This window comes from Nannospalax galili, unplaced genomic scaffold, assembly GCF_000622305.1.
Source record: "Nannospalax galili isolate Female #2095 unplaced genomic scaffold, S.galili_v1.0 scaffold281, whole genome shotgun sequence".
NCBI lineage: Eukaryota > Metazoa > Chordata > Mammalia > Rodentia > Spalacidae > Nannospalax > Nannospalax galili.
Genome location: NW_008349068.1, coordinates 5,269,485 through 5,283,450, shown reverse-complemented (window position 1 = coordinate 5,283,450; position 13,966 = coordinate 5,269,485). Strand labels below are relative to the sequence as shown.

The window sequence follows — 13,966 nt, the reverse complement described above, 5'->3', positions numbered from 1 at the left end:
ACTTTTTAGAATTAAAAGGGGGGAAGGTTCTGATTCTGATTCATCCTAAAACAAGCAGGACATAGAAAATGTACATACTAGTAATCCTTCTAGGAAATACATTAGGGAATGTTTGCTCTGAGTTTTGTATTAGGATGAGAAAGTTTTGAATAGTCTAAAAGTTTCAAGTCACATACATTTGGGTGTGACACAGGTTCATTTGGTTGGGGTACTATGTAAAATGGGATCAAAACAAAATTGAGTCTGTGAATTTTTTTGATTTGTTCATGGAAATCTAACAGAAACCTAAATTGTATTAGCCATCTTTAAAACACACTTTGTTGGGGGGCTGGAGAGATGGCTCAGTGGTTAAAAGCACTGACTATTGCAGAAGACCGAGGTTTGAATGCCAGCATCTACATGGCAGCTAGCAACCATCTGTAAATGACACAGTGCATTTACACACATGCAGGCATAACATTCATATACATAAAATTAAAACAAAAACAAAAACACTTTGCTGGATCAAGGGGTAAAGGGCATACGGTAGGATATACATAAATCCACGACCACTTCTGTCATGTATCTCACTGGCAGTAAGGTGAGAAGTGTATACACAAAGTCCACATGCTCTCCCTAAGAGTGACAACCAAAGGAATGTATACCATAAAACAGTAAATGTATGAAAAGTTTCAATCAATGTACAAGTTCTTCTAAATACTTTCTATGACATCACACACAACACAGTTTTCATTTTCCCCTCAGTGGGGGAAAATATTCTTACCATCTGTTTGAGATTTGCTGAGGAAAATTGTGCTTGCCCTTGGATGATCAGAAGGGTTTGATTCCAAAGCTAAATCTATTAAGGAAAGGAGAAAGATGTGACCATCTATTTCAGCAAAAAAGTACATTGTTTTGAAAATAGTTGCATGTGGCTTTAATTACTCTTAACCTTTTAGTGAAAAGGTTTTAATTATGACTACGAAGGAAATAAAGGCAACAATATAAAAATTTTTCCCTGGGAAACTGCAAAATTGTAGAATTTCTCTAGTCATGTGAAATGAAACTCAGCTACAACTTTTACTTTTTAAAAAACCTGTATTTGTGCTGTTATTACTGGAACACTTCCCAACAGCTGCAAGCAGCAAGCTGCTGTTGGATGCTAGCTCAATCCATCAAATATGCTAAAACAAGATAACTGGTTTTGACACACACTCTTTAGACAACCACATGGTTAATTCTAACTTGGTCAGACAAGTAAGCTCATTTAGTTGTTTATTTGGGAACTATTCATTATGCAGATTTACAAGGACTACATAAAAACTCAATGGCCAAATAAATCCCTATAATCTTCATGAATAGAAACTGATTTTTAACTTTCAGCCTCCATTTCCAAGGCTACATTCACTCACCTTTTCCTGCTGCAGTCCACCTTGGGAGCAAGATGGAATAATCTATTTAATCAAGACTACAAGATGGAGTCCTAACTTTCCACAATGCACCCTTTTAGTCTTCATATGAGAAAAGAAAGCTTTTTTTGAGGGAGAAGAAACACCTGACACTTCTCATTAGTGCCCATCTTAAGCTACTCAACCAATCTTGTAAGAAAACAGACCAAGATTCAGACAGAGCAATGGTAAAGAGATACTTCTCAAGCCACGATGGCCACTGCTCTACTCCTTGAAAAGAGGGCTTTAGTGGTGAATCAGTGTGCACCGTTACATCCTTGGCGATTACAGAATATACATGTCACATATTAAAAACTTCACTGAGTTGGAGAGATAGTTCAGTGGTTAGTAGTTCATATTGCTCTTCAGTGGACCCAAGTTCAGTTCTTAGCACCCACATGAGGCAGCTCACAACCACCTGTAATGAATGCCCTCTCTTCTGTTCTCTGTGTGCACTGGCAATCGTGCAGATACACACAGTTGAAGATTAAAAAAATAAGCCAGATGTGGTGGCATCCCTCTTTAATTCCAAAACTCAGAAGGCAGAAACATGTAGATCTCTGGGGTTTTGAGACCAGCCTGGTAGACACAGTGAGCTCCAGGCCAGCCAGAACTACACAGTGAGATTCTGTCACAAACCAAACAAAAAAACACCCCAAAGCAAAACCCTACTTTACTGCCTAACTCAACATTTCATAAATATATGTACTTGGAGCCCTTTTTTCCCCCTCTTCAAGTAACATGATTAGAATCATGCATGAACATAATTTAGGACTTTGTAGTGTAACAGGAATTTGAATCATTCACTTTATTTTTACAACTATTTTTTTGAGACAGTGTCTCTATGTAGTTCAGGCTGGCCTTGAACTATGTAGCTCCTGGAGCTCCAGGATCCTCCTGCCTCAGCCTTCAGGGTACTGTGATTACAAGGGTGCATCTGACTGAAGAAAACTATTCTTATTTAAAAATTCACAAAAGGGGCTGGAGAGATGGCTCAGAGGTTAAGAGGACTGACTGTTCTTGTAGAGGACCCAGGTTCGAGTCCCAGCACCCATATGGTGGCTAACAATTGTCTGTAACTCCAGTTCCAGGGATCTGTGGCGATCCAGTTCTGACCTCTGTGGGCACTGCACGACATCAGCGCACTTACACACATGCAGGCAATACACTCATACACACTGAAAAAAAAAGATCCACACAGAATCATTTTAAAGGTTTTCTGTGGGCTGGAGAGATGGCTCAGCAGTTGAGAGCACTAGCTGCTCTTGCAGAGGACCCAGGTTCAAATCCCAACACCCACATGGCAGCTAACAACTGTCCTTAACTCCAGTTCCAGGAGATCTGATGCCCTTTCCTGATCCCCACGGGCACTGCATGACACAGGTGCACTCGCATGCAGGCAACAGGCTCATACACATAAAATAAAAATAACAAAATATTTAAAGGTTTTCTGACATCTTTAAGAAAATAATGAGGCAAGATTAGCTATATGGAAAAATAAAGCCCTATATGCATAGAAATTTCACAGCTGTTTTTAACCTAAAGCTTCTTTCTCAAAGGATTTAGGATTACTTCCTTCCAAAAAGCAAGTATCTTACCATCTGAATTAAAATGTAATTTGCTGATTAAACTACTAAAAATAACCATATTATTCGATCTCAGTATTGGAGGTTGGAGGGGGGAGAATCAAGAAAATTTAACAAGTCCAGGAAAACAAGTACGGGTATCAAAGAGGACTAGGCTTACAACACACATGCATGAAAATGTCAAATCAAAGGGCTGGAGAGACGGCTCAGTGGTTAAGAGCAACTGCTACTCTTGCAGAGGACTGAGGTTTAGCTCCCTGACACTCACACTGGGAGGCTCATAACTGCCTCTAACTCCAGTTCTAGGGGATCTGAACACTTTCCCCTGGCTTCCACAGGCACCTGCACACACGGTGCACATACACACACTCAGACATGCACACATACACAAAAAATAAATCTTTAAAAAAAAAGTACTAAATCAAGATGTGCAATTATGGACCCAAAGACAAGATCCAAGAAAGCTGGGATAAAAACAGTGACATGTAGAGGAGAGGGGGTTAAATTAGTTCAAGTGTCAAACTGGCTCTCCCCTACCCTAGGTTTTGGAGACGATTATATGCTCCAGAGCTGGTCAATCAACTGCAGCTCTCTTGAGACTTGCCAAGAGCCAGAGGAGAAAGGTAGACCTGTACTCTAGGATCACTAGCTGCTAGTGAGGAGATGTTGGAGGCTCCCTTTACTATTGGAGCAGAACGGAAACAGCTCCTGAGATCATTTAATTCCCAGGTCAAGCTGTAGTTCACCTCTGTGAATCCCTTGGTTATACTATACATAACTATTTGAGATAGACATTCTGATTCACAACTGAAAACAATCTAGTTAATCAGCGGTATTGAGCACATTAAAAGTGAGATGGATCAAACTCAAGAAATTAGCAAAAGCCCAAATCAGGCTTACTTTAAAGACTATCAATACACTCACAATCATTAACAGTTGGCTATCTTCCTTTTTCTTTTTTTTGGTGACAGGCTTTCACTATGTAGCCCTGGCCAGCCTGGAAATCCCAGAGACCTACCTGTCTGCTGAGTGCTGGAACTAAAGGCATGCACCACCATACCCAGTTTGGTTATTTTTTTTTTTAATGCATCTTTTTTTTTTTTCCTTTTCCCATTGCATATTTTTAATTTTAAAGTAACTAAAAATTTTTTATATTGAATTTGTGATTTTTATACAATTTAATGGAATTTAGATCCTCTTCTCTATCTGCACCTCCACTTACTGCCCCCCAATACAATTTAATGTACTCTATTTACACACACACATACACATACACATACACATACACACACACACACACACACACACACACACACACACACACACACATATATGGCCTACAGTCTAACTTGTGTCCCCAAATGTCCTTCAGTGTGGGTCTACCCACTGGAGCCTGGCTAGCCTACCAAGAGTCACAGCCTTGAAAGAGAGACTGACGCTCTCCCTCCTAGACAATAGTTCCTCAGATAGGGTTGGGTTTCTTACCCACTTTCCCACCAGATTTTGCCTGATTTGAGGTTGGTTATCCACCAAAACTTCATGGTAAGACCTTATTGCTGAATATACTACATACATGAGCTATAGAACAAACAAGGAGAAATCAAGCTGGTACTGACTCCAAAGTCTCATCTCCATGGTGCTTATGCATGCTACCGGAAGGGAAAAATAATCATCAACCTCACCTAGCTGTGAATCCTGTGAACTATAATAATTAGCCTGGCAAGATATGCCCACCAGCGCAACAGTTGCATGAATAGTATGGGAATAACCAAACACTTTCTAATTAGATTTAAGGTCCACTTCATAGGACAGAGTCCATATCTGACATTGGTATCAGGTCTAGGAACCTGAGGCTAGACAGCTCATAGGACATGGGGAAGAGCCTAATACTAGTTTTCTACTAAACAGCTATATAGTATTAAACTGACTCCTAATGATTTATTGTTATACTCACAAATTAATTTATCTCTCAACTCTCACCAGAGAGGTTTCCTTATGCAGCAGACGGTGATTAACACAGAGAACCACAACTGGCCAACGAACAGAGAATAAGAGGCTGCAGAGTGCTTATCCTTGAATAGGACACCTATATCAAACTTCTGCTTCCCAAGGCTCAGGGATCATTGTGGAAGAGGGAGAGGAAAGACTGTAAGAGTCAGAGGAGGTGGATGATCACAAGGAAATTGTGAGTTTTCCAGACAGCTGGTCAGTTACGCAAATGAATTCACAGCAATAGTGGCAGCATGCACAAGTCCCATGAAAGCTCTTGGGCATTTCTTAAAAAAAAGAAAAAGGCTCTTGGGCTGGGGTTGTAGCTCAGTGCTTAAGTACCTGCCTTGTATGAGCAAGGCCCTGGGCTGGATCCATTGAACCAAAAGCAAACAAAACATCACCAAAACCTCTTATCAATTCACAACTTATCTCCTTTTAAAGAAATATCTTACTCCTTACACATACAACATATTTACTGCTTAATGTATAACGACACAGCAGGTGTCATTCCCACACTTAGTTCAGTCAATCCTCTATGGGGGATTTAGGCATTTATAAAATTCTGTCCTTAAGAGGAAAATAAAGCACATAGTATTTTAAATCATTCTTTTCATCTCCTTAGGAAGGATCTTCAAATATGAGATCACTGTTGGATCATTTCATGGTTCAATATACAGTGCTAAATTGCTTTCTACAAGAAGCAAAGACACACTGAGGTATAACACTACCAATTATCTCAGTTTTAACTCCTATCCCAGCTTAAGATACTTAAAAATTTCCTGATGGCTGTAAATGAGGAACATTCCTGTGGCTCTAATTTGCATACATCTGATTATAGTTTGGCCACTCTCCCATACTTAATTGTAGTAATTCTACTTCAATGAGTTTCTATCACTTGTATATACTGTAGGAATTATATCCACTAGAGATTTCATGTCACTTTGCACAAGGCTTTGAGAAAGTATTAATTTTCTGTATGTAGCTAACAAAGTTTGTCATGTAACTTGCACTTTCTGTCAACTATAAATACCACATATTGCTATTTTATAGAATGGACACTTAAGACAGTAGACAGGAAACCTATACACATACCATATTGTTCCTGAACTCTCCATTAACTCTATTCCCAAGAGCCTCAGAAGACTCTGACAAAACATACTACTCTATTTTCACTATTAGAGGGTTAAGACTACCAACTATGAAGCAAAGCATTAGACTCCATGAACATACATATACTCCAGTACACACATAAGGATTTACAAAGATGGTGGGAAAATAACACAATTACCATGCACTTGATATATAAGTGCTCAGTCAGTAAAGTGCTTGCTGCACAAGGATGAGCACCCAAGTTTGGATGCCCAGCACCCATGTAAATAGCCAGCATGCACCACTGCATCTGTAGGCCTAGTGCACTAGGGAGGCGGAGACAGATGGAACCCCTGAGCTCACTGACCAGCCAGCCTAGCTAGATCTATGAGCTCTAGGTTCAGTGAGAGACCTGTCTTAAAAAATAGGTATATATTGAATGAGGAAGATGATGCCTTCCACACTTGTACAGACAATTCACATAAACTCATATATACACTCCACACACAGAGAAACCTGTAACAATGTTCCAAACTAGCTGGGCAAGGTGATGCATGCCTCTAATCCTAGTACTTGGGAGGCAGAGGCAGGTGGATCTCTGAAACGAGAGGCCAGCCTGGTCTACATAGCAAGTTCCAGGCCAGTTGGGCTACAGAGAAAGCCTGTCTCAAAACAACAAAAACAATGTTCTGCCTGGGTGTAGTGGTGCACGCCTTTAATCCCAGCACTTGGGAGGCAAGCAGGTGGATCTCTGTGAGTTCCAGGACAGCCTGGTCTACACAGCAAGTTCTAGGCCAGCTGGAGTGACAGGGAAACTGTCTCAAAAGAGACCAAAAAAACCCCAAAAAGAATGTTCTACACTAGGACACATATATCATGAGTAGGATTACAATTAAACTTGCAAAAGCCATCATTTTAGTTATCAATTTAAAGTGCAATTTAGTTTGACAGCAAAGATAGGTTAATATGCTACTTTTTCTCTAGTCCAAGATTCTATCACTTGTATGATCTACCTTAACCACATACTAAAAATGTAAAAAAAAAATTTTAATTCAACTTAGAATAATTAAATACATTACTAAAGGTCAAAAATGTTAAAATTATATAATCATAAACTGTCAAGAAATCATTTTCCTTGTCAAAATAAAAAGATTAATTCCAGCATATTGATTTCAATATATTCTAATTAAACAGAAGATGTCAGCAGTTTCTGAGCCAGCTGCTGGGCACTTGTTTATTTAAAGGCTTAAGTTCATGCACTGACTTGCTCTATCATCCCTGTAACATATACTGTATTACTTTTATGGGTCCTAACGGAAACATTCCAAGTCTCACAAGTACTGTGTAAACTAAAGGTTTTATCACTGAGTCATTTTACATTCCAGATCCATCAAGCTTTGTTTTTTAAAACCCTGGAAAACTCAACTTCTACTTTTTGGTAGCTATCTTCTCATAAGTAAAACAGCTATAATTTCTATTACTCCTTAACTCAAAATAGAGAGGATTAAATGAAATACACAGGAAATATTACACAATAAATCACTAAGTATCCACAAATTCAAACGTAAACAAGTGAAAACTGCCATTTTACTGGAAAACCCATACCATAAATAATATCTTGGGCAAATAAGTGCTTTGGTTAGCCACTAGAAAAGAAGGTACACACATAATCGCACAAGATCAAGAATTCCTCAGTGTTTTTTAAATAAGCAAACATATTTTCCTTGCTTTCTTTCACACAGATTGCCTCATGCTCTGCCCCTTGCTTGTCATATAATGCACCCTGAAGACTGCGCTCATCTTCTTAGTCCCATAGATGTATACTTACTTTTATAGACACTCAAGCACAAGGGCATGCTACTGTATTTTACCTGTCTCTTACAACATAACTCATTTATTGACAGTATCTTCCCACTGAATACAGTGAGAACTTTAAATGTAGGTTGTTTTTCACATTATGGTATATACATCTTTGGGATAAATTTCTTGGAGTAGGATTTCTAGATTAAACAAAATACCAACATTATTAGATTTTGCCAAATTCCCCATAATAGGGTCAAACCATTCTGCATTTCCACCAGCAATATACAAATGTAACCTCCCACACAACCTCAACCAAATAAGAGCACAGAAAACATCAGCAGTTTTCACTTGCATCTCTGTGTGAAAATACATTTAAGAATCGTTTGCATTCATTTTTCTGTGGCTTGTATAGTCACATCTTTGTTATCTTTTTTGTTTGAAACAGGGTCTCCCTATAACCCTACTTGGCCTGGAACCTGCTGGCCTAGACCAGGCTGGCCTCAAACTCACAAAACTCCAAATGCCTCTGTCCTCCGAATGCTGGGATTAAAGGTGTGCATCACTACTACTCTGGGCCTAATACTGCTTTTTTTGGTGCAACCACTATTGGCTCTCCCTTGAACTACTGCCCCAGTCTCCTAGTTGGTCTTCTTGCCTCCACCCTTGTATGTATCACAGTGAAGTCTCACAGAGCCACCAATCTGATCTTTTTTCACAAAGAACCCATTCCCCTGTGTATAATCCTCCAATGGTTTCCCTTTACAACCAAAGTCCATATTACAAACAAGGCCAACAGTGTAAAGGCTTTAACCAATCAGCATCCTCTGGCATCGCTTTCTCTCTACTGTAGCCACTCAAGTCCTCTTTTACTGTCCTTTACTGAAATTAAGTTTTTTCCCATATGAGGAACTCCAAAGGGGTCTATATGGCAGTCCCTCACCTCTGCTGCTTCCTTTCACTTTTAGGACAACTGACATATCATTTTAAAGAAGTCATCTTTTCTGTCCCTCTCCCTCATCTTTACTCTCCTTTACTGCTTCCCTTCCAGCTCACTACCTCACATTCTTGATTATTCCTGCCAGCCTCCAGAAGGAAAGGATCAGGTTTAGGAGGGACTGACTGTCTTGTAGGTACTGTGCCTGTATCTGGAATACTGCCTGGCCATTCAAAGGCATTCAGTAAACATGTTCCAGGGTATCCAACCTCTTAAGAGTAGTAGCTATGCAGAACTGAAGACATGAGATAGTCTACCAAAACCTAAAACAGGAATTTTTTTTTTTGGTCTTTTTGAGACAGGGTCTCCCTGTAGCCCCAGCTGTCCTGAAACTCACTATGTAGACCAGGCTGGCCTTGAACTCAAGAGATCCACCTTCCTCTGCCTCCCAAGTACTGGGATTAAAGGTGTGTGCCACCACGCTTGGCTTAAAACAGGAATTCTAATGACCAGTGAAAAGTCACTGGGACCTTCAAAATGGTCTAAGAACATTCAGTACTAAAATATCTTAACTACAAAATGACATGTTACAGACTTAAGTCATAGGACAAAACACACCATTTGAATTCTATCCAAAGGAGATACAAGGCACCAGTCATCAAAATGTTTTTACTTCTTTTGGAGCATGCATGGTTTTACTATGAAAGATGCCTAGCCAAAAAGACAGGTATAGAAATGATACTCTGCAATGGTACCCTAAGTGGCTAAGAAAATGCAGGCGTGCAGAGCAGCAAGCACTGGCATAGCGGACACCCTGGAGAGCTCTCTGGAGATCAAGCATTGACCCAAGGACTGGGTGCTATTATGCCACTGCTTTAAGTTACAAAAGCAGCACACACAGAACGATCTCGTTTTAGGAAATGAAATATTTATATGCATATGAAGGGCTCCAGAATGAACATCAGACTATTCCTAGGTACTAGCCTCAACGACTGTGAATGAATGACTTACCTGTTTTCTAAATCTTTCACCAACACTGGTATTTTTTAAACAGAAAAAAAAAAAGTTTAAAATAGCTACTGGAAAGAGGAAAGATTTGTTGCTCAGGTTTTTCCACATCACACTGCTAATTCTTTCCCTGCCATCAACCCTCAGAAAGAGGGGGAAGAAGGGTCACTTGAGAGAGCACCTTTACCCAATTAGCAAAGCTCCTAAAGTCAGAGCATAAAAGGCTGCATGAAAAGTTGAAAAATTGAGGCCTCAGTATCTTGTTTCCAGCAGTTATAGCAGACACCGTGTTAAATATAGGAATGGAGTACGAAATACTCAAGTCTATGTGAGCACACACTGTTCTTAGGAAATGTCTTGAAAATGACACTGAATGATCTAAAATGTTTCAAAGGGAAGCACAGAGTATCATTTATCATTTTACCCAAGAAATCAAAACAAGTTCTTCATTATAAAAAAAGCTACAGGAGGGGTTAAGTGTGCAGAGAGATGGTTCAGTAGTTAAGAGCACTGGCTGCTCTTGCAGAGGACCAGGGTTCAAGTCCTAGCACCCACATGGCAGCTAATAACTGTCCTTAACTCCAGATCCAGGGGATCTGACTTTTCTGACCTCTGTGGGCAATGTGTGACACTCATACACATTAAAAAAAAAAAAAAAAAAAAGCTATAGGGGCTGGAGAGATAGATAGCTCAGCGGTTAAGAGAATTGGTTGCACCTGGAGAGGACCTGGGGTTCGATTTCCAGTACCCACATAGCAGCTAACAATTGTCCTTAACTCCAGCACCAAAGGAGCCTAACACCCTCTTCTGACCTTTGAGGGCACTGCATGACATGGGTGCATCTACCTACATGTAGGCAATACACTCGTACACATGAAATAAAAATAATAGGGGTCGGACAGATGGATCAGCAGTTAAGAGCACTCACTGCTCTTGCAGAGGATCTGGGTTTGATTCCTAGCACCCACATGGGGGCTAACAACTGTCCGAACTCCAGTTTCAGGGGCTCTGACGCCATCTTCTGACCTCCGTGGGCATTGCACGACACGGGTGCACTTATGTACATGCAGGCAATACATTCATACACACAAAATAAAAAAATAAAATATTTTAAATAAAAAATAAAAAATTTTAAAGCTACGTTTTAATCTAGATATTTGTTTCCAAGGAAACTGAAATAAAATTTTCTGAAATGAAGATATTAAAAGCAAACTTCCAATGTGTTTTGTGTTCTGATCCTGCTTCTAGAGAAATAGTCAAATGCTGAAATTTCTTAACACTATTGAATGTCAAAGAATTAAACAAAAAAACTGGAGGCAATACTGAAGGCCTAGGACCTTGTGCTTGCTGGAAAAGTACTTTACCCCTAAACTATGCCTTCAGCTCTCAAAATTAAATTTTAAAGATTCTTATTTATTATTTTTATTTTATGTGTACGAGTGTATTGCTTCCATGTATTTAAATGCACCCATGTCGTGCAATGCCTGATGAGGTCAAAAGAGGGCGTTGGATCCCAGGAATTAGAGTTACAGACAGTGGTTAGCCACCATGTGGGTGCTGGGAATTGAACCTGGGTCCTCTGCAAGAGCAGTCAGTGCTCTTAACCGCTGAGCCATCTCCCCAGCCCCTCAAAATTAAATTTTAAAAGAAAAATTGAACTGAACATTTAACTGGCATGTTAATAAAAGGTTAAGTTCTGTGCTCACAGTCTTACCTTTTCAAATTCCCGGCTCTATACTCCCTGTTGTAGTTGGTGCTCACCTGCCCTCTCGCCAGCCTCTCCTAATGCTCCTCTGTCCAGGGCAGCCTCAGCTTCAAACTCATGGCTGCCAGAACAAACCTATTTATTACTTGATCAGTAAATTTAGGCCTCACTGGTATCCTCTACTTTCATTCTTTCCTACTGAAATGAACTCATAGGAGAGATGAGACAGGGCAAATGTTTCCTTCCCATTTGTTACTTTAAATGTAACAAATGCCCTAGGAGGTCTATTTTACAGATTAAAATAGAAGATACATTCTGACATTTTTTCTTCAGTGCTGAACCTGATAAATCTACCACCTCCACCACCTTCACATTAGTCTTGTAGAACTTTTGTTCTCTGCAAAAGCAGCTTTTTAAAGCCTAGTCCTAACTCTGCATCTTCATCATCAATGCAGTGACAATGCAGAGGCTTCCTCGGTATTTGGACAGGACAAGTGAGCATATGTGAATGTGCTATAACCCTAAGAGTTACATCAAGATCCCGTGTGGACTCACCAATACTACCCATCTAATTGGCTTACCTTACATCATTGCACCAGTTTTCACAAGCACTTAAACGCACCACGTTTAAAGATACAATTAATATGTTTGTTCATTCTTCACAATTTTTGAATATTCTAAAAAGCTACAAAGATGTGTTGACCATGAGCCTTATGTTATTCTAAGCTGAAAACATCAAAAGCCCAACTAAAGTTTATGTAGACAGCTAGAACACATTCCTCTATAGAAATGAAGCAATTGTTGGCATTTATGTTAAGCAGGCCATTCAGGCTTAAACATCTTTATGATACAATGTCTTGTAATTCAAAGGATATAGCCCTCAATAACCATAGTTATCCAAAATTACCTAGACTCAAAGGGTTTCCAAAATTCTAGGAGTAAAGCATCGAGCATTTCCTCTCCTTCCTCCCACACACCCATCCCACCCTCCAATGGTTAAATCTGCAGAACTTTGCTTTTACTTCAACATTCTCACCATGGAACTAGATTCTCAGGGCAGGAGGTGGGGAGGGAAGGACAGAGGGATGAGGAGCCTTGGAAATAAGTACCTGCAGAGTCTGGCATCCTAACTCTCAAACCTTTACATTACTAATTAAAGCCTAAATTTATGCTTTTGTCTCCCTTGAAACGTCCAACCAACAATCTCAGCAACCACCCATCTCAAAAACTACCCCACCTACCATCTCTCTTTCGGATGAGACGAGGTAAAAGAGGTCTGCTAAATGGAGATGTAAAGTGGGAATTTTAAAGTAAACAGAACACCGTGGGTAAACTCCTGGGGGAAAAGGAGAAGGGGACTTTTCTGCAGTTCTGGAAGATATGACACCTTTCATAGCTACCAGAAGGGCCCCTTTCCCCATTTTTCTTCGCTTCTGTATTCCAACTATAGTTGGAAGGAAAAAAGTAGCCTCTATTGAGGCTCCCTTTAAAACCCTATTTAACAACATACATTTCGATGGCAACCTCTACTTGCACGTAAATAAAATCCTCAAACGGCTGGGTCTGAATTGCTCTAGCATCAGTTACTTATCTGGCTGCGAGTAGAGGAAGGTTCAGGCTTTTAAGTACCATCAAGCTAGGTAAGGACAGGGAGACGGGATAGTTATTCCGAAATTGGGGTACTGAGATTGCGTTATTGAAGGGAGCAATTATACACACGCACGCACCCAGAAAGTCCTGCAAAGTCCCACCGGATGGTACACAGCTACAAAGAGGCACGCGTGCGGGCTAGAGGTTCCCAGGCCGGGCTGAGGGAATGAAGGAGAGCAAGAACTGGGCGTTAGGGGTGGGAGAGAAAGAAACTGGCCAGACGCGGCCGGGAAAGAATAAGGGGTGGGGACGCGAGCCACAGTCAGCTTTCATCCCGGGTGCCCAGGCCCCGGAAAGCCGGCTCGGGGCAGGAAGAAGCCCGGGGCGGCGGCCGCCTCCCTGGGGGACCCCGGGGCACTGCGGAGGACAGAGATGCGCCCCGGCGCGAACGGCGCCCGCTGCCTCCTCACCTTCGGGCATCTCGCGGTCGCTGATGTGCTGCAGGTGGTGGCCCTCACCGGCTCCGAAATCCAACTCGGCGGGCTCCACGGCCGCAGCAGGCGCCGGCGCTACCGCCACAGCGTCCCCGGCCGCCACCTCGTTGATCTCAGACCCGTAGTCGTGCTGCGCCGCTCCCGCGCGCCGGCCCAGCTTGGGGCTGGCATTGGGGGATACGCAACAGGTCAGCGTGTTCCCCATGGGGCGCGTCCGCTCCGCTCGGGCGCCGCCTGCGCCTCCGCTCGCCCCCGACTCCGCGCCGTTCCGCAGCCGCCCCCTCCCCCAACAATGGCGCGGCAGGCGCCGGCAGCCCCGGGCTAAGCGGGGCTGCGCC

At 41.5% G+C, this 13,966-nt stretch overlaps 1 protein-coding gene across 3 annotated transcripts in view; it reads right to left on the bottom strand.

Moving 5' to 3' along the window:
• Ccnyl1 (cyclin Y like 1) overlaps positions 1 to 13,960 on the bottom strand; it is a 41,621-nt gene extending 27,661 nt beyond the window's left edge. For all 3 annotated transcript variants that reach the window (XM_008846196.3, XM_029569921.1, XM_008846198.3), the window contains exons 1-2: positions 13,605 to 13,960; positions 764 to 838 (exon numbers count right to left, since the gene is read on the bottom strand). In XM_008846196.3, the coding sequence (XP_008844418.1) occupies positions 764 to 838; positions 13,605 to 13,833 (304 nt within the window). In that variant the 5' untranslated portion in view covers positions 13,834 to 13,960. The remainder of the gene's footprint in view (positions 1 to 763; positions 839 to 13,604) is intronic.
• Between the last annotated feature and the right edge of the window lie 6 nt (positions 13,961 to 13,966).